The sequence below is a fragment of the Zootoca vivipara genome, chromosome 16, assembly GCF_965207765.1.
Source record: "Zootoca vivipara chromosome 16, rZooViv2.hap1.1, whole genome shotgun sequence".
Classification (NCBI taxonomy): Eukaryota; Metazoa; Chordata; class Lepidosauria; order Squamata; family Lacertidae; genus Zootoca; species Zootoca vivipara.
The window spans coordinates 25853646-25874480 of NC_142599.1; the positions used below are offsets into that span (position 1 = coordinate 25853646).

General features: G+C 47.8%; 1 protein-coding gene across 1 annotated transcript; it reads right to left on the minus strand.

The window, feature by feature from the left end:
* Positions 1-317: 317 nt before the first annotated feature.
* On the minus strand, positions 318-17500 carry SART1 (spliceosome associated factor 1, recruiter of U4/U6.U5 tri-snRNP). Its single transcript, XM_035098316.3, has 20 exons — positions 17105-17500; positions 13849-13903; positions 13536-13591; positions 12413-12539; positions 10926-11031; positions 10529-10606; positions 10265-10364; positions 9487-9632; positions 8752-8958; positions 7591-7712; positions 7175-7338; positions 5713-5843; positions 4626-4796; positions 3851-3961; positions 2674-2761; positions 2389-2479; positions 2031-2166; positions 1424-1513; positions 1042-1163; positions 318-586 (listed from the first exon to the last, which is right to left on the minus strand). Exons 1-20 carry the CDS (start codon positions 17457-17459, stop codon positions 568-570), a joined length of 2475 nt encoding a protein of 824 aa, XP_034954207.3. The 5' UTR covers positions 17460-17500; the 3' UTR covers positions 318-567.
* Positions 17501-20835: the final 3335 nt, after the last annotated feature.

Below are 20835 nucleotides of genomic sequence, written 5' to 3' on the forward strand. Positions count from 1 at the left end.
CTGCAAGCAAAGCAGGCCCCCTTGTTCTCCTGCCCTCTGCTGCCAAGCAGCTTTAGATGGAACCAAAGTTGCTGAAGATTGTACCATTTCAAGTGGAGGCTTACTGGACATTCCCTGACTAAGCCAATTTTCTATATGCAGGGAATGCACAAGGAGCCATCAGTCCCATGAGCCTCTTAGCTGCAATCTGAAGTGATAGAGGGGAAGATTATATGTATGTAGCCCATTGTGTACTCCCCATTTCATCGGCCAGCAAACACAGCATTTTAAACTCTTGTTCATACCGGGACAGTAGAAGGAAGAGGCTCAACAGTGAGTGAGGAAGCAGTTACTTTTACTTAAGCTATTTGGTTTCACATATATAGATACAAAAAAAATGGTGCTAAAAACTCAGCTCCACAACTATATACACCCCCTCCCCATATTTCAAAGTGGGGAAGGGACACGATGAACACGTTTCCTTCAGGAAGCAATGGACCTAGGCCCTCTGCGGGGACCCTGGCCACAGTACTGCTCTCCGCAGAATCCTGAGCAAACATTTCTCTCCAATGCAGAAAGCAAAGACCTTTATTTGGTGATGGTGTTTCTGTGAAGGGGGAAGAGAGAGAATAACCAGTTAGCAAAAGGCTTGGATGCAGCAAGCGAGAGAGACACCACCTGCCCACTCCTCCTCCAGAGAATGGAGAAGCAGATCTTAGCCCCTCTCCCCTAGCAGGGAAAATGAAAGGGGTGGAAACAGCAGCTACAAAGCCATAATCCATCTGGTTCAAGCCTCTGCCACACGCTTCCTCGTACAGATGGCTTAGGGTACACAGCACACCATGAGCATTTAGTACTGCCCCACACTCTGCAGATGTGAGGACTGGCTGCTTGAGAGTGACTTGTGGAGATATTTTCAGGACTTTATCAAGGCAGACAGGCTGCAGAGTCACCCACAGAGAAGGCTGCCTCCCTTCTCCTTAGCAGGAAGGATTCCCCACCTGGCACCCCAGTCTCTCTCACACCAGCCCCAAGACATCCCCTCCCCCTGCAATTCCTTACGCATTCATGCTCTTCCCGCTGCCACTGAGCACGATGTAAGGAGTCTTCTGGGCCTTCTGCTTCTCCTGCAGCAAAGCCACTGTGCCCAGAGGGGTGTCGCTGGAGCTCATCTTTTTCAAGAGCTGGAGGAAGAGGAGACAGATCCAATCAGGACCACTTCCCTCACCATCCCTGTACTCCTGCCCTCTGCACAATTCCTCTCCCTAGTCGATGTCTCACACAGTCACATAAAGAGGTACATTTCAATGGCTGGGCAAAAGCTACCCCTCCCACTTCAGCAGGCCCTGGAGAGACCCATCATTTTGGGGAACAGGCAAATGGGGCGGTCTCAGATCCTCCACGCTACTGGAACCGGCCAGTGCCTCCCTCTCCCTTCACTCACCGCCTCCTCGTCTAGTTTCTTCATGCGCCGCTCGGTCTTCATCTTCCCAGAACCCTTCCCGTGGAAGCGGTGAGAGAGCTGTCGGAATGCCTGGAGCAAGAAGAAGACCGGAGGGTTAAACAGCTTCAGCTGGCTTGGCTGCCGCACCTCAAGCAGACCAAGGCTGAGAACTAAGACCACAGATGCCTATTAGTTGAGACTGAGCCAGCCTTGCCCAACCAGGAGCCCCCCAGATGTTTTGGACAGCAGTTTCCACTAACCAGCCAACACACACAAAATTCTTTTATCAGGCAGCTGCCCTATTGAGAACCAGTTACTCCTGGAAGGGAGGAAGCTGCTCCATTAAAACTGCCTTGCTTGGTTTTATTATACCATATGCAAAGTATGCTCTGGTTCGCCAGAAGCGGCTTTGTCATGCTGGCCACATGACCTGGAAGCTGTACGCTGGCTCCCTCTGCCAATAAAGCGAGATGAGCGCGCAACCCCAGAGTCGGTCACGACTGGACCTAATGGTCAGGGGTCCCTTTACCTTTACCTATGCATAGTATACCATAATATAAGCCATCTATCATACCAGAAGAGGGCTGATAGCCCTGCCTAGTAATACCTCCTTGGGTGTGAGTTTGCGCCCAGTCTCATCTACATATTCTATTTTCACATCTGGCTTGTAACCGTCCTTCTCCTTGAAGTCTTGAGTGAAGCCCCGGTATTCTTCGCGCCGGCTGTATTTGTCATCAATGGCCCTGTGTAAGGAGAAGGAGGGAACAGAGCAGCCTTAACCTCACTGGCCCAGCCTGGCAAATACAGAGTCTTCAGCTCTGCTGGTTTAGCCATGTTTAGAAATTTCCTACCCCAGGCTATCTGGTTCCAGGGATGTCCCACCTCCACCCTTTGAAGCATCTCTGCCTGCCTGATTTAGCACTGGAGAGCCAGGAGCTCCTTCCCCCACCCACCAAGCCACTCACATTTTGTCCTCAATGCAGTAGACTGCTGATGGCAGCGACTTATTGGGTGCCTTCACTCTTGCCACCTTCTGCACGGTAGTCTCCAGCAAGCCTGGTGAGGAGGAGAGAGAGAAAAAGGACTTGCAATATCCTACGCATGCAGCCCTCTTGGAGGAGGAGTGCCAGAGGACACGAAATGCAGGTGGTGCCCCCTCCTCTACACCAAAGGAAGGCTAACCTACAACACAGGCCTGCAGGTGGCAGGAAGGCTCTGGCCAGCCCCTCACCCCCCCCCCAAGGCCTTACCTTTGTTTTGGCAGAGCAAAAGAGCAGCTGCCAGGCCCCGGTTCACAATGGGCTCCTCGTCCAAGATGGTGGTGGAGGATGCTGAGAACTGCATAACAAAAGAGGGGGGGGGATCACGCTCAGCTCACCCTGCCTGTACTGACCCACTTGAATTTATGCTCCAGCAGATGCCTTCAGCACATTTGGGTGGGAAATCCCTTGGAATCCCAGTTTTACAGAAAGGAAATGTATATCTTAGTGGAATCCGACTGAAGACACCATGCACTGTTTGCTGTTCTCTCCTTTGAATTTGGAGCCCACAGGGAAATTCCTCTCACCTGATCCTCAGTTGTATCCAGATCAATAACTTCAGGAAGTAGTCACTGAACTTCTAAGATGATGGACAACTGCACATTATACACTTGGTAGCTATATCTGCACTGGCAGCTTAGAAACGTTCTGGCCGTATCGGGAATTATAATGTATTATAAATCTAAACCCGTGTTTTGTTACCTGTAAGAGGAAGGGAGTACAGGGAACCCCCTCCTCTAATCAGGAGCAGCTCATCGACTAGTAGTCATGAGAGCGCAGACTCGGCAGAGGCAAGGCAGGAAATAGGAAGAGGGGACCGGGGCTCTGACAGCCCGGGAGAGCATGAGCCCCACAGCCAGGAACGGAGGGAGGAGAGCAGGGGGGAAAGGGAAAACATGGAGCGCAGACCTTTGCCCCCGGTTCCGGAATTAAGGAAAAGACGGAAAGGGAGGAGACTGTCCGTCCCGCGCCTTTTATGTTGGAAAAGGGGGCGCAGGGGGGCAGTCCCGGATTCTGCATCGGACTGAGAAGACATGTTCCTGACACCACGTTACACTGTACATAGCGCGCACCAATAAAGATTGTTTAAAGACAAGCAGGTGCAGAGTCCTTACTCTAGAGTAGCCGCAACAACCTCTGACATTACCCCTGCAGGATGGTGTACACAGTTACTCCCAGTGGTTCTATGATTTCATATCTAGCTTTTCTTTAAATTCATGTACTGGGTTGGAGATTTTATATTCTATATATTGTCAAGGCCTCTGGGCTCACTGCCGCTGCTGGCAAGAAGGGGAAGGGGGCCAGTCCTAAACTGGCTGCCAAGGAATCTTAGAGCGCCAGCCTGGAACATCCCCCCCACACACACACACACAAAAGGCAAACTCACATCCTGCTGCTGTTTCTCCTCGTCCAGGTTGACAGTGCTCCAGCCGATGTTCTCCTCCCCGTCGGAGTCTGAGCCCCCGTTTGCTGACCTCTCGTCATCTCGCTCAAAATCCTGAGATAAAGGGAGGAGGAGGAGGAGATGTGTTACAAGCCAGGGGAAGAGCAACTGCTCGGCATGCAGAAGGGTCGAAACCCCAATGGCATCTCTAGGTAGAGCTGGAAGAGAGACCCCCTCCCCCAGCAGAAATCCTGAAGAGCTGCTGCCAATCAGTGTGGACAGTACTAGATGGACTCACTCTAAGGCAACTTCCCATGTTATGGTCTTCCCTCGCACTTTAATTTATTTAATTTCATAATATGTATATACTGTTTGATTGTTTTTTAAAAAAACCTCAAAGCAGTTACAAAGAGAACATAACAATACCTGTAAAAACAGTTAAACAGAGCTATTTAAAACACTGAAATAATAATGAAAACCAGCAATGAACTGAAATCAGGTTAGACCACACTTCTGCATTCTACATACTTGTAAACTCCTTTGAGGATATCCCTGCTCCTTTTTTACAATCAAGCAGTGTGTACATTTTATGGAATAAATGAAAACTATCTCGCAGCAGTGAGTTCCAGAAATTAACACTGCACTGTGTGAAGAGCCATGGCTACATCGGAGAGCTGCTTCTTGGAACACGATACTGGGAGAGAGTGCTGGTTAGGAATTCCACTTGGGTCTCATCTGTGCTGAACAACCAAGCCAGCATCCCTTAGGGGCTTATTACCATGAGCTCTTCCTGGTCCTCGCGGTTGCCGGCCAGCCCATAGGTTGGGATCTCGCCCAGTGTGCGGCAGAACTCGGAGGTGGCGTTGAAGACTATGGCCCCCTTCCGCTCCAGCTCGTCGTCATCCTCTTGGCTTCGGCTGGTCTCCAGCTTCTTCACTATTTCTATGACCTGAAAAGTTGACAGGCAGGGGAGGGTTAGTAACACTGAAGAAGAGCTAGCTAGCTAGGGACCAAAGGCCTCCAGGAGGCTGCCTGGAAAATGGGAGAGAGTACTTAGGGGTCAAAGAAAGTGAGATCCATTTGTGGAGACACTAAACACCTTTACGGAATTATGTGACTATGGTGCAGTGGTTAGTGTTGGATCAAGACCTGGGTGACTAGGGATCCACATTTGGCAATGAAACTCACTGGTTGGCCTTGAGCTCAGTCACTGCCTCTCGGCCTACCCTACCTTGTAGGGTTGTTGTGGGGATTACACAAGGAAGGGGGGAAACACATACGCCACAATGGGCTCCTTGGAGAAAAAGGTGGCACTTAAAAGCCATAAGTAACAAAATAAACAATACACTGCTTCCAATCAAGCACAAATCTGTTTGGCCTGATATTGAATCCCAACAACAACAACAACAACAACAACTTAATACTTATGCCCCAACAACAACAACAACTTATTACTTATGCCCCGCTCATCAGACTGGGTTGCCCCAGCCACTCGGCGGCTTCCAACAGAATGTAAGAGAATACACAATACATCAAACATTAAAAGCTCCCCGATAAAGTAAAATTAATATCCTTTGGATGGTCTTGCAGCTCTCTAGCAAAGGGGGTGGGACTGAAGTTTCTGAGTTCCAAATACATTATGTTTTTCCCCCCTATCTATTTTTTGTGTTCGTTCTGAAATTATATATTTTTTAAAAAAATGACCTTCAGGAGATGGTCTCAGAAGCTGATGCAGAGGTATATTTGGTGGCTACCCAGGCCCCATGGCATCCGCGCTTGTCCTTGCCCTTGAGGTGCCAAGGAGAACCTCTTGCTGCTTTACAAGGTCAGCCTCTCTGGCACTTGGATCCCCTCCGCTTTCTCACCTTCTCCCCACTGTCCTTCAGCTGCTGGATCTGCCGCAGCTTCCGCCCCTTTTCCAGCTGCTTCTGCAGCTCCAGTTCCGCCTCATCCTCCTCCAGGGCAGCAGGAGAGTCAGGGCCTGTCAGAGCGTCTTCTGCCAGAAGGAGGGGGAGAAAAGGAGGCGAAAAGGTCTTATTTCCACAGTTTCACCCTGGATTCCCCACCCTCAAGCTCAGAAAGATCTCTCTCCCCTTTCCCAATGGACCATGCCTTTAACCCTCACTCCCAAGTTTCTAGGTTCAGCCTGCCCCCAACCTTGCACCCTCCGAATATTTTGGACTACTAACTCCCCCTTTCATTTTCATTTCACTTTTAATTTGCATGCCACCTTTCCACACTGCTGTTATACACAACACAGTTTACAAGCCCATTGAAACAAAATGTTAAAAGAAAGATCACACATCCTAGAACAACCCAACCCAATACAAATAAGTCATAATGGGGAAAAATGATTTTACAATAACCTATCAAATAAAGTAGTATTCAATAATCCATTTTAAATACAGGCAACTTACCATTTGCATGTGAACCACTAACGCCTGTGCCGTTTTGGGCACTTCAAGGGGGCAGGGCTGGAATGGGGCGGGGGAGGAATGGAGCAGGGGCAGAATGGGGCAGGCTGTGCGGTACCACCCATGTAAATGGGGAGCCCCCATGTGAATGGGGAGTAGCCTGCATAATAAGATGGACTTTCAAGGCATCCAAAAATTATAATTAAACCAAAATTCGCAACGGCAATAAATCATTATTAGACTACAATAAATAAAAATAACAGCAAAGTAACAATACAAAAAATACTATATAACAAGATAGCTTATAAAATTACTCCCATCAGCAAGACTGTGTTGGCCAGGGCTAACTGTAGCTGGTAGTCCAAAACCTCTGAAGGGAGCACGGTTAAGGCAGGCTATGCCAGAGCCAGTGTTTCAGTTTATGGGCAGATAAGGCCAAGGGAATGGGGCCCTCAACCTGAAACAGGTTCTCCAGCCCTGCTGTAAATCAACCCAAACACCATTACAGTCATACTTTGGAAGTCAAACAGAATCCATTCCGGAAGTTCGTTCAACTTCCACAACGTTAGAAAACCAAAACACGGCTTCTGATTGGCTGCAGGAAGCTCCTGCAGCCAATTGGAAGCTGCAGAAGCTCCACTGGAGGTTTGGTTTCCAGAAATAGTTCGCAAACCGGAACACTCACTTCCGGGTTTGTGGCGTTCGGGAGCCAAAATGTTCGAGAACTAAGCTGTTCGAAAACCAAGGTATGACTGTACAGAGGTTTTTTCAATTGTGTAAAAAAACACTACAGGTCTAAAATGAAGAAAATAAAACACAAGACACCTTCAGCCAACCCTTTATGCACTTTCCTTTGAGAATGCCTCTAACCCCCTTCTCTTTCGGCCACCCAATCATCCCCAAGCAGACTCACCATCCTCACTGCTGATCTCCATTCTCTCCACCCGAATGTCGTCTGACTGGGGCAACTGCCCTGAAGCTCCATTCCTGGCATATTCCGTATAGCCCTCGCCATCTTCCTCCGCCTCCTCTTCCTCCACTACGGCAGTCCTCCTCCTCCTCCCCCGGCCACGAACCCTAGAGAGCCATTGCAGGGGAGACATTGAGCACAGCAAGGAGCAGTTCTCTGCCCCAGAGGTGACACCATCACAAGCTGTGGCACCCTGGACCTAGCACAGAGACACTTATTGGGCAGAGGGGTCTAGGAGGGATGAACCCCCTGCCTGCTCACCAACTGAGGCAACACGCGAGGTGGGAAGCAGCACCCAAGAGCCGCGGATGACTTCTGCAGCCCCTCCCCTGCTCAGCCAGCCCCATTCCGCCCGTTACCTGGAGCCAAAGTCCCTCTCACTGTCCTTGCTGCTCAGCGGCAGGAGATCGTCGGCCTTCACTGGCTTCTCCTTCTTGCGGATCTTCTTCACCCGTCGCTTTGTCTTCTTGAAAGTGACGTTCTATGGCGAGGAGCAGAAGCATCAAAGAGCAGGCCTGCCCTCCGGTCCTCATACAAGACTCTCCCACCCCAAAGGCCTTCTGCTACTCAAGGCTATAAAGCAAAGTCCTTAGGCCCAACATGTTTCTGGCATTCCCACCTTGAATTCTGGGCTTAGCTCCCAAGTGGAAAGAGCTCAGTTTCCTTAGGAAAGGAGTTTGCCACATGGTGTGGAGGAAGGCAGGCCATTTTATATGGAAGTGAGTATTTGATGCAGTTGAATGCAAAGCTTGGAACGTGTGCAGAGGTGGGGTGACCAAGATGACCAAGGGCCTGGAAACAAAGCCTTATGAGGAATGGTTGAGGGAGCTGGGGATGTTTAGCCTGGAGCAGAGGAGAATGAGAGGAGATAGGATAGCCGTCTTCAAATATCTGAAGGCCTTTCGCATGGAACAAGCTTGCTTTCTGTGTCTCTGGAGGGAAGGACCCAAACCAATAGATTCAAAGGGGATTCTGACTAAACATTAGGAAGAACTTTCTGATGGGAAGAGGTGTTTGACAATAGGAACGGACTACCTCCAAAGGCTTTTAAGCAGAGGTTGGACGGCCATCTGCCAGGGATTGTTTAGCTGTGATTCCCGCACTGCAGTGGTGAAACTTTGGGCCTCTTCCAACTCTACAATTCTATGGGCTGATGTCCAGAAATGGATGATACATTTGCATTTTTCTATACTTCCTGACTGCAACAAACCATTCATTCATCCTCTCCCACTGCAAAGGTCAGAGCTAAGGGAAGGAGACTCCGGAGAGGAGACCTCCCCACTCCAAAGGCTTCCTGGTGTTCCTCCATTCTTGTGCCCTGCTGCTGACAGCCTGTTGAGACCTCCGTTTTCCCCTCTTGACTTTTCTTACAACAGAAACTTTCCCCCTTGCCTCTAATCTTCCAGGGACCAGGACACCTGCTCTTTCCTCCAGCCTAAGTTCCTAGGACTAAGAGTTGTGGACAAAAACCCTCAAGGAACCCCCAAGAACCACATGAAGATAGAGGACCCCTGCCTTACCATTTCCTCTGGCGAGAAGTACTCTGAAGCCAGGCGGAGGCCCGGCACATCCAGGGTCTGAGCCCGGTTGTGTAGGCTGTCCCGGATCTGCTGCAGCTCCCGCTCCCAAGACCCGTCCGCCATCCCCACCGAGTCCAGCTTGAAGGACTTCTTCTTCTCCCCTTCGATTTCTTCATCGTACTTGGACAGGACACTCTTGTGCTTGAACTGAGGAGAAAAAAAGGGATCAGAGGAGAGGAAGGGGACACCAATGCGAGAGGAGCTCCAGGGGCCTGGAAGAAGAAGGGGCTGGTGGGCAAAGCAGAGAGACTTGCCAGGAGGCTTAAGAGCGGCAACACTTGAAATCTCCCAAGCCTGCCAGCAAGTCACTTCCTCCCAACACTTGAACTTGACCGCTTCGTCCTGATATACGGCTGTGGGCTGTAGATGCTCAGGAGGAAGGCAAAGGCTGCCCTATAAACCACTCATTCCTCTCCTTGGGCAACCTGAGCTACTACAGAGGGAGGGAAATGCATATCTGTACCCAAACCTGGTGCCTTCTGTGTGCTGTGGGCTTCCAGGTCCCATACAGTTGTGCTGCCTGGGGCTGATGGGAGCTGCAGCCCAAAGCAGCTACGGGGCAGCTCTATCCACTGCTGCCATGCCATGCTTGGTTTTAATTCTGTCCCAAGGCTGTATTATGTATATTCTGCCTGGTCCCCTCCCATAACCAACAAAACAAGGAAGCTCCCTTACGAGCACCATGTCGTCCACGGTCTCCTCTTCCTCATAGGGCTTGTATTCCGGCTTCTTCTTGCGCAGCTCCACGTTCTTCTTGGCTTTCTCGTTGTCCACTATGTTGACATTCACCAGCACATCACCGCCCTCCTCCTCCAAGACTCCTAAACGGAAGCTGGCAGTCAGCTTGAAATCAGCCACTTCACAACACAACTCTTTCTAATGCTACTGACCAACTGTTGAACCCGAACCCTGTCTCATTGGACGCCGACCTAGACCCTCCCCTTGTACATAAGGACCTGCTCACCAGGCTCTTTACTGCTGCCCGTTCAGGTATCTCCTCCCATTGGAAAGACCCCAAAGGTCCATCTCTGGCAGGGTGGGCAAGGGGAAAGCGCAGAAGGGTGGAAATGCCTTTTACTTTGAACAGATTGAGTATGTAGAATAAATCTCAAATGGACTTCTGCTAGCTCAACAGAACTTCCCCCTCCCCATGCCCCCTCCTGAAATTGGCTTGGGGGAAGGTCAGGAGAACCCCGCAGAACAGGATGTGAATGTTGAATTCCTCCCAGTTTCCATGCACCCCAGAGCTTGGGTAGGGAGAGGTGGAAATGCTGAGAGTGTGTGTGTGTGTCCTTGCATGAGAGAGAACGAGAGAAAGAGAGAGAAACAGATAGCACACATATGTATGTGACTGCATGTGTACAAGTGTGGGAGCAAGAGTTGCAGCCTGCAACCTGGTCACTGGGTGGAAAAACCAGAAGATAACCCAAGAGAGTGTGTTGCACTCTCCCACCTTTGTCCTTGAGCGTCAGGATGACCGTCTTCCCCTCCTGGAAGGAATCAATGGTGTGCTCGACTGTCAGACCCTTCAAATCCCGTGAGCTATAGCTCACCTGCAGGGAAGAGTATTAAAAGCAGGCGTCAGAACAGCCCATGCAATCATCATGTTTCCTACAATTCTTTTATTATAACTGAAGATTCCATCCCTTTGATGGGATGCTCTGTTGGGACATGAACCCAACTCGTGTCTGTGTGCTTGTGGGATTGCTCTCCTCACCTTCTTATTCTGCCCAAATTCCTCCTCCACGAGGCTGCTGACGCCAAACTCCTGATCCATCTCTTCCAAGAGCTTGGCCTGTTGCAAGGCAGGAAAGAATACAAAACATGGAGTCCAGCTCTAGATAGGACACACTGAGAGGAAAGGAAGGTGTGGAGGTAGGGGAAGTACATGTCCAGTGGTTTGGGCAAAGCAAAGGCATGGAGGGAACCAGTTAGCATTAAGGACAGGTGAACTGGCTCCCTCTCCCCACCATGCCAGGAGTGCAGGACAGAATACTGTCTGCCAAATTTCCTGAAGGATTGCACAGGCATTGAATGATACAACAGGCTCCCCGCCCCCACCTCCCGTCAAAGTACAGCCAGGTCTCCAGGGTCTCAAAGGGGGCAATACCAACCCTCTTCTCAGCCATATCCTTCTCCAGCTGCAGCTTCCGACTTCTTTCAATCCAGGCAGCGGTGTCATCGAGCCAGGGGTCATCTTCGCCAAGCGACTTGATCTTCCTGAGGGCAGGAAACCAGAAGAACACCCTGCTCAAACATGACCACCCCAAAGATTCCCCAGCCACCCCAAAGATTTCAATGAGACCCCAGGTTTTCACCAAAGACAGGGTGGGACAGGAGTGCAAGAAGAGGACTTGGGGGAATGTGGCATTAAGAAAAGATTAAAGGTTAACAATGAGCTAAGTCAGCTATGGGACTTCACAAACCTAGGACAGAGTGAAAACCCAGCCAACTTTCCTTTAAGTGCTAGGCAGAGACCTTCTTTATTGTTACCAACTGTGTTTCTGGATAAAATATAATCGGACTGAAAAACAGTCTTCATTTCATAAGCCCCCAAAATGACTTGAGTTCAGTAACAAGAACCACAGTCAGTAATAAGAAGTCATTGATTATTATTATTATTATTATTATTATTATTATTATTATTATTATTATTATTATTTTAATGAGATGGCAAGTTTGGAGAACTGCAGCCATCAAAAAACACCACAGGACTTACTGATTCAAGCTGGAATTTGATGAAAGAACTTTTCCTAAGGAACTAGAAGCTATCAATCTGCTGCTTGATCTCGGAAAGACTCCTCAGTGAAACAGATTGGTTTTTTTTTACAGGTGGTTCATCGTATTCATTTGGGATTTTGTGTGTTTGTAAAATGCTTGTGCTGTTGATTTTATGTATTGGCATTATATAGATACAATTCTTCTAAAGTCTCTTTATTTAGTGTGCTGATTGATGGGACTTTCTGCTCACTTTACTACGGCTGCATCCACCTGCACAGAGTTGGCAAACTATTAATTATTTTTGCATTAGTTTTAAAAGCTGTTGGTCAGTAAGTTGCCATCAAGTAATTTCCAGTTAAAGCAGGATACAAATATTTTAAACAACTAAATAATTCAGAAAAGCAGTTTAAATGATGAAATTGCCAACCACTGGAGTAAGGAGTCAGCCAAGCTGGAAACCTAACCTGCTAGTGGAGGCATCCCCAAACTTCAGCCCTCCAGATGTTTTGGACTACAATTCCCATCATCCTTGACCACTGGTCCTGTTAGCTAGGGATCATGGGAGTTGTAGGCCAAAACATCTGGAAGGCCGCAGTTTGGGGATGCCTGTGCTAGTGGATCAGAGTAGGAGATCCAGGTCAGTGCCTCAAAGGAGATGTCCCTTTCCAAAAAAAAAGCAGAGATATCCCTCCCCTGAAAAAACTGAGGGCAGAATTACCAGGTAGGCCAAAATGGTGCCCTCTAAAGGCTGAGGGACTCCAACTCCCAGCAGCCCTGGCCAATATGGTGAGTGATTAGGATGATGGGAGATGAAGTCATACATACACACACACTATTACATCTTTGATTTAGATGGAGCAGCTGAAAATGGAAATTGTACCCTAGTTTCTGGTTCAGGAGCCTCTTTTCCTTGGCAGCAGCGAGCTTCTCCCGGATCTCCTCTCGCTGCTTCAACACTATTGGGTTGATGACCTCAGCTGCCACAGGGTCCTCCTTGCTGCCAGTTTCTGCAGGGTGAAAAAAAAACAGAGGTTATCAAAGGGTCATGAAGGATGGGAAGATGGCTGCCTTAGGCATCTCTTTTTAAAAATAGGTAGCTGAACTAGGATGGAGGAAACCTCTTCTTACAAGAGTCCACTGGGTTCTGCAGTGCCCAAGTTCTGAGCCCCCAGTAGCTAAGGCTTACTCAACCCCAAGGTGGTAAATTGCACCACTTCAGAATGTACTGGCTCTTCAAGGAGGATGAGAACCACCTTAAAATGGAGCCTCCAAGTCACATCCCTTAAGGAGACTGTGGTATCAAAAGCACTGGCAGGGCAAACAGGGAAAGACTGTCTGGTTCCAGGCACAGATTCCTGCCCCCCCCCAATCTAGGCCCTAGACAGCAACTAAGGAGGCAGAGAAAATCCCCCAAGCACCAGCCCCACTAGCGTTGATGAACCATCTTTTACTTTCACCTTGTTTTATTCCTTGAGAAAGGCAGGCTAGGAGCACGGCTATGAAGGCAGGTGGACGGAGAAAACCTCCAGCACTCCCCACAGCCTCCCCACCCTATTTGCTCAGCTGCTTCTTTACTGCATTTCTATCCCACCTTTTTCTTCAAAAAGTTCAATGTAGTGCTCGTGGTTCTCCCCCCCCCCCATTTTATCCTCACAACCACCTTGCGAGGGAGGTTAGGCTGAGAGATGGCGACTGGCCCAAGGTCACCCAGTGAGCTTCATGGCTGAGCGGGGATTTGAACTCTGGCCTCCCAGGTCCTACTCCGACACACTAACCACCACACTACACTGGGACCTGTGAGAAGCCTGGGGAAGCAACGGAGCCACAACGCGTGGGTTGTTGTTCCCCTTTAACCAGCAGGCCATGCTTCCTCTTGCTTTAGCATCCAGCAGGGGGGAGGCAAGAATCCTGGAAGGTGCAGCAGCAGAGGAACACCAAAGGCTACTCTCTGAATGGAGCCTGAGGCCCTGAAGCCAAGTGGCACAAAAACCTGAATCACTCACCTTTTTTGACAGAATTGATCTCCAAAGGCTTCAGCCCAAGTTTAGCCCGAAGCTTGCTGTTGAGAGAAAGGCAGAAATTATCAAACCCTGCTCAGCAAATCACTGCAAGTCACAATGGCTTCATTCCCTTAGCAGCAACTTCCTGCTTCTCAGAGATCACTCTGGGGAGTTTTCTGCCCAGCTCCAAGTTAGCAGCTCTCAAATGCGCCAGTTTTAATTAGTCAGCCCTGAGCAAGAGCCAGCTGTCAAAAGACCACAGCAGGAGGCATTTTCAAAACGATAGGGATACAGAAAGATATACTGTTGCACTCACTTTGTCTCCTCAATGCTGAGGGAAGCATCTCCCGAGCTAGACTTTGGACCGACAACTGTTTGGGAATAAAGACAGAGAGAAGTTTGGTTAGTTAAAGGAAAAAGAAATATTTAGCCCAAGCTACGAGCGTTCTTGCATTTCTCCCACCTTCATGTTTAGATTCCAACCTTCTTCAAAGGCAGTCAGGATGGGATTTACATGGGGTGGGGAGTTATTGTTTTGTTTGCTATTATGTTATGTCTTTTTGTGTTTCTATATTTTAAATTGCCCTGTGATCCTTGGATGAAGGGCGATTTATAAATATAACTAATTTTGTTGTTGGCATCCATTTGCCTCAAGAGATAATGGAGTGCACCTTTGGGGGTGAAGCCAAACCGCTGCATTAGCAGCCCCAAGGTGAAACAACAACAACAACAACAACAACAACGTGACACAGTGCTTTGAAGCTCAGGTGGTCAGGACTTCAAAGAACAGTGTGGGGCTGTTTGAAAGCCATTTTGCAAGCAACACTACGTTACCCTTTGAACCTCCCAAGCATGGGGCAGTTTGCAAAAGGGCTTTCACACATCACTGCACTGAGCTTTCACTGTACATGCCTTGTGCTCACAACCAACACAGAATCAAACCCCACCCCCATCAGCTGATGTCCCCTTCCATTCCAGTGATGTCAGCTGAATGACAAGTGTGTGTGTATTTCTTAAATGGCCTCACGGGTTCTCAATCTCTGCTCCAATGCAGCTGACAATAAAACAACATTTAACATATTTAAGAAAATGAAGCAGGGCTAGTGACTAACAACTGGAGCGGGGGCTTTGAGTAAAATGTCATCTCTATGGTCCTCAGATGTTCCTGCTGCTCTTCTTTATCCAAAAATATTATTAAATATTGTAATGTACTCTGTGGGACAGACACCCCTGAAGATTGCTTAGGATTGTAGCCATGCTTAACTCCTGTCCCCCCAGAATTCACTTCAAATGACCCTCTTTCCAAGCCAGCAAATGCAGGGCTGAAATAGGGCGCCCTGATCCTATCCAGGCTCACAGTCTGCCTGAATTCAATGTCAGGGGAAACCCCTTACAGCCATGCAAATGCACACAGGGACACCTAACATGTCATCTTCTTTTCTGATCATTCAGCATTACCCAAAGCACAAGAATTCTCATGCTATATATCTACAAGAACACAGAATTGATAAAAAATAGCCCTCCCCAACCTGGTGTCCTTCAGACATTTTGGACTACAACTCCCATAAGCCCCAGGCAACCATAATCAAAGATGACATTAGTTTTAGCCCACAACACAGGAGGCTGCCTTTTGCCAGGTCAGGCCACCGGTCCATCTTGCACTGAACAGCAGGGGCTTTCCAGGGATTCAGACTCGGGGACCCAATTAATACTCAAGGTACATCTCCAATAACTGATAATGTGCCATTTTTTCTAAGGCCTAAACCCCCACCCCCCCTGGCTTTTAAATCAGTTGAGGACTGGGTTATTGCAGAGTAAATACTGTATTGCGTACAGAATTCCAAGGAAGAAGCCATATCAAGTCTGCTGCAACAAACACAAGGGTTTTGTGACACATTAAAAGATTAACAAGCACATTACCCTTATTAGTTGACAGGGAGTGAAGAGCCTTTAATTGTGTGTAACTAGGGAAGGGAGGAAGCTTGGGAATTGATGCTTGGTGATCCAAGCACATTCCTATGAAGTGTTGGAATCTGTAAGGTGTGGGCTCTGCTGGAGCAAATGAATACAGAAAATTACCGTATATTCCGGTGTATAATACAACTGGGTGTATAAGACGACCCCCCAACTTTTCCAGTTAAAATATAGAGTTTGGGATATACTCGCCGGCGTGTAAGAAGACCCCTGACTTTTGAGAAGATTTTCCTGGGTTAAAAAGTAGTCTTATACGCAGGAATATACAGTATGTTGCAGCCTTCACTAACCTGGTTGGTTTGGACTACAATACCATCACCCCCCAGCCAGCACCGCCAGGGTTGGAGTTGGAGACCCAAACATCTGGAGGGCCCTGGGCTGCTGCACTGGCTCATCTTTTTTCATGCAAAGCATATGCTCTACCACAGAGCTAAAGTCTTTCCTCACTGAATTTGGTGGCATTTACTCCCAGATAAAGAGGAGTATCCAGCCTTACTCTTCCTCCCCTGTCCCAACCTTTTCCAGGGTGTAAAGCAGTGATAGCCCTCATGGTGGTATCCAGATGTTATTAGGCCACAGTTTACAGTTCATGACCACTGGCCATACTAGCTGGGGTTGATGTGAGCAGGAATTCAACATCATTTGGAGGACACCACTTTGAACTTCGGCCAGTATACCTGAAGGAGCATCTCCACCCCCATTGTTCAACACTGAGGTCCAGTGCCGAGGGCCTTCTGGTGGTTCCCTCACTACAAGAAGCCAGGTTACAGGGAACCTGGCAGAGGGCCTTCTGGGTAGTGGCGCCCGCCCTGTGGAACACTCTTCCATCAGATGTCAAGGAAATAAACAACTATCTGACTTTTAGAAGACAGCTGAAGGCAGCCCTGTTTAGGGAAGTTTTTAATGTTTGATGTTTTATCATGTTTTTAATAGTCTGATGGGAGCTGCCCAGAGTGGCTGGGGAGACCTGGCCAGATGGGTGGGGTATAGTAAATTATTATTATTATTATTACACCCCTGGTGTAAAGGCAACTGGTTCATTTGAATCTCCTTGATTATTTGGCTGCTCAGATATATATCCCTCCACCCCAGGAATTCAAGAGTGGCATATAAGGTCCCCAAAATGGACCCTTCAACCATCACCTGAGGCCCCTTTTCATTAATCTGCTTGTTGGGAAGTCTGGAGGGTGGCAGCAGGAGAACTGGGCCTTTCCAGTGGCGGCTCCCCATTTGTGAAATGCTGCCCCCCCTCGTCTGGTGACGTCACTACATATCTTCGGGCACCAGGTGAATACAATCCATTTTAACCCAGGCATTTGACTTTCAATTATCTACAGCGGTTTTGAGTGGGTGGGCGAGATGTTTCCATCCTGCCTTTTTAAAAACAAGATGCCTCTTTTATATTTTTCTGAGGTTTTGTTTGTTTGGGCTGTGTTTTTTTAATGTATGTGATCCTTCATGCATTTCAAGTCACTTTCAGTTACCTTAGTGCGGGACGGGGAAGAAGCGACCAACACATTTAACAAATAATGACAATTTAAAAAAACCGTTGCCGTTTGAGTATCGGAGTGGTCTTCCATTTGCCCACTTTCCCCTACCTGAGCTTTGGGAGGCTTCATATCCTTCGTCGCGCTTCTCCCGCTTGATCCGCCTCCCCACCTCGCCCTCCTGGCTCCCGCTAGCGGCAGCACGGCTTCCCCGGGAAGAGGAGGAGGAGGCGGTAGCGGCCTCATCCCCGCCACTCCGCCGGCTGCTCCGCTCGCCCCGGCTCCGGCTCCGCTTGCTCCGCCGCTCGCTCCCGTTGTTGCTGCCGCCGCTGCTCCGATGCTTGTGCTTCTTGTGCTCGCGGTGGCGGGACGACGACGAGGTCCCGGTGCCACCGGTGCCGGAGGCAGGAGGCGGAGGTTCTTCGGAGGTCTCGCCCCGCTCCCGGTGCCGCTTCGACGAACCCATGGTCGCAGCTGGACGCTGAGAAAATGGCGTCCCTGCGAGCCAGAGGCTCAGGTTAGTGGCACTTCCTGGTTACCGCGCTCCACTTCCGGGTTAAGCGCGGTGCTTCCGGGCCGGTGTGAATAGGCATCCGGCGCTGGCTTTGGGCTAGAGCAGAGAGTTCCGGAGATGGGTCAAGAAGGCTTGTTTAGTCGAGTGCGAAGATGTGGATTCATTTGCTGTTAACAGCAGCGTTTTAAAAATCATTATTTGTTTATATCTCTATTCTCAAGTCTTTAGTGCCATATGTATAAGATCCAGTAGGGTTCAATACAAAAAAGATCCTGCATCTAACACTTCAGTTAGTGTAACGCAGCATTCACGAATCCTCATTGCGTGTTGCAGAAACCTGTCTACTATCTCCCATCTTAATTTTTTATTATGTGGCCTGAAAACTTCAGAAAAGGCAACTGTTTTAAATCAAATTGCAAGGGGCTTTTTAAATCTTCCTGTCTGCCTTAGCAAGGGGAAGGGGGATCCTAGCATAATTTGTATAACTGCTACTTGTTTGCGTGTTTAACATAATCTCTCTCTATAATCTCTTTTCTCCACCTTTAAAATGGGAGGCTGTAATTCTTTTAACAACTATTTCTCCCCACCCCCTTAAGCTTTTGGCACTTTGGCCACATTTGTTTCTTCGTTATGAGCTGTTCAACAAAAATCAGTCCTAAACTGTCCTACACGCTGTACCTGAGCATGACTGCTAATGGAATTGGCATGACTTACTTCAGAGTAAATATGTTTAGGATGAGACGTACATGAGAAGAGAAGAATCCTTGGAAAAGACCCTGATGTTGGGAAAGATTGAGGGCACTAGGAGAAGGGGACGACAGAGGACGAGATGGTTGGACAGTGTTCTCGAAGCTACGAACATGAGTTTGACCAAACTGCGGGAGGCAGTGGAAGACAGGAGTGCCTGGCGTGCTCTGGTCCATGGGGTCACAAAGAGTTGGACACGACTAACGACTAAACAACAACAACATGTTTAGGATTGCCTTTCCCACCTGCACTCCTGTGCATGCTTTACTGAGACATTGTAGGATATATTTGTGAGTTAACATACTTAACAGCTATTCTGTAAGTGGCTTCAGCTAAGAATACAGATAAATGCAGTTACTGTAATCTTTCAACAATCACCAGAATAGTGTCTGTCTCTTGTGTCAGCCTTTCTTTACTTGGGAAAGCAAAATGTCTGTTTCAGATTATCACTCCCCTTTCTTTTATCATTATTAGAGGGTGAATAGTGCTTGATTCCTTATTTTAGAGACTTAAAATGCACTAATGGGGATGGGACTCTACCAGCATATTTTGATGGAAGTTCAGAACATAAGCATTTCAAATGTAAGGGCTGTTGCTCATACTGTAGTTGGGGCCTTTTGTATGCAAAGCAGATGCTCCAATCCCTGACATCTGCATACCCTCCAACATTTCTCCAATGAAAACAGGGATGTCCCATTCCATGATAATTTTACTATTTGTACCCGACACATCTTACTGGGTTGCCCCAGCCACTTCCAACATATATAAAAACATAATAAAACATTAGACATTAACAAAAACTTCGCTATATACAAGATTGGCTTCAGATGGCTTGGGGTCGGACAACGCCATACCCTCCTACATTTATCCAGTGAAAATGGGACATCCTGAGAAAAAGGGGGACATTCCAGGATCAAATCAGAAACCAAGACAGCTTCTCTAAAAATATGGACACTTGGAGGGTCTGCATCTGTAGGGAATATCTGAAACCCTGGAGTGCTGCTGCCAGTCAGCTAAGTATGACTCCAGTTTCTCATGTTGCTAAGCCATTTTCATGTTTAAGATGATGGGTCACTTTTAAGTACAACCAGTACCATATTATCTATTTTTTCCTCTACAGCTGTTGTTTCTAGTGAATATGATATAATTAAAGAACACAATCTCCTGCAGTGTTGCCCTTTCAACTTAGCTTCCTGTCTTTCTCTAAGTTCCCTGTGATCTTTAGAAAATTCAACCATATATTTGGTTTGCAATGACAAGACTTATTCATAAGTAGGGACGGCTGAGGAAGTTAATCCTTTTTTAAAAATGGTTTTGGACTTCTGCTTAGAATCTTAAGGATTGTCAAATCTACGTAAAGAAACTTGACTACAGCTTGTCTCTGCCGAAGGAAAATTTGGACACAGGTATTAATAGCAGTTGTCTGTGTTCTCTTACCTGTGGCCACACATACAGCTCTAGGACATTTCCAAGTGTCAAATAGATATAGACTTGCCTCCCCAATACAGCAGTTGCCTGCTGTCACATTTTCTGGCATTTATCATTTTTTGCCCTTTGGCATTGCCTTGTCAAAATTTCAAGGATAAATTGCTAGTATATCTTTAACCTTAAGCAACAAAGCCGCCTTAGCGCTCTAAGTTGCTGCAGAGTAAATTGATACAGCAGGCAGAAGACTCTCCACTAATGTGTAATAGTAGAGGAGGTGGAACTAACAAATTGGTAAGTATTTTAAGCTGGTGCTTCCTTCCTATCCCTGGAATGCTTGCCTCAGTGCCAGGTACCATCCTTAACAGCTTTCAGACACCGGGTAAATACTTGTCTCTTCCAGGCGTTTTACTGGTTATGCTTTATTTTGTTCTGCTCTATGGATGACAGGCACTTTAGTCACTTGTTAACATAATATCCTGAAAATATAAGAACAACCGTTTTAAGTTGTTTTGGTTTGTTTTTAATATTATGTTTTGTTATAACCTGCCCTGGGACCTTAGTGTTGTTATAAATAAAAAAGGGGGGCAAGCTTTGGTTCTTCTCCTTTGTCCTGCCATGAGGGAAGAACCTGTTGCAACAGTCAGTAAAGATCAGGCTTACTACCTGCTTTGCTTCTCAATATTCTCTGGTTGGCTCTGTTATTTCCTCCTACCGATGGAGAACTCTGCAAGGGCTCTTTTGCATACCGGTAGCTGCCAAGTTTTCCCTTTTCTCGCGAGGAAGCCTATTCAGCATAATGGAATTTCCCTTAAAAAAAGGGATAACTTGGCAGCTATGCTCTTTTGTACCCCATAAAGGAATGAGGCCAGATTTTATTTATAACAGAGTGAAGGGCAGGTAATTAATAATGGTAACGAAACATAGTGCTACAAACACAATCTGTTTTCATCTGAGAAATGTTGGGAGTGTTAAGTTTTCCCTTAGGGCTCACTCCTTTTTTAAACAAACTGACACTCGAGCATCCTATGATGCATTTATTTGCACTCTGTACCTGCTCAGAGGCACTCTGTTCACCATTCTTTATCCTGGGACCAAAAGGAAATCGGGGCTGGGGTTGAATTGCAGAAGACACGCTTCTCCTTCCCTCCCCACC

Excerpts from the sequence above, each read along its gene's own strand:
- SART1 (XM_035098316.3), bottom strand. The coding sequence starts at position 17,459 with ATGGGTTCGTCGAAGCGGCACCGGGAGCGGGGCGAGACCTCCGAAGAA. Across the intron at positions 10,365-10,528 it reads AATTTGGGCAGAATAAGAAG|GTGAGCTATAGCTCACGGGA; the intron begins GTGAGGAGAGCA and ends TCTTCCCTGCAG. Across the intron at positions 8,959-9,486 it reads CCGTGGACGACATGGTGCTC|TTCAAGCACAAGAGTGTCCT; the intron begins GTAAGGGAGCTT and ends TTTTCTCCTCAG.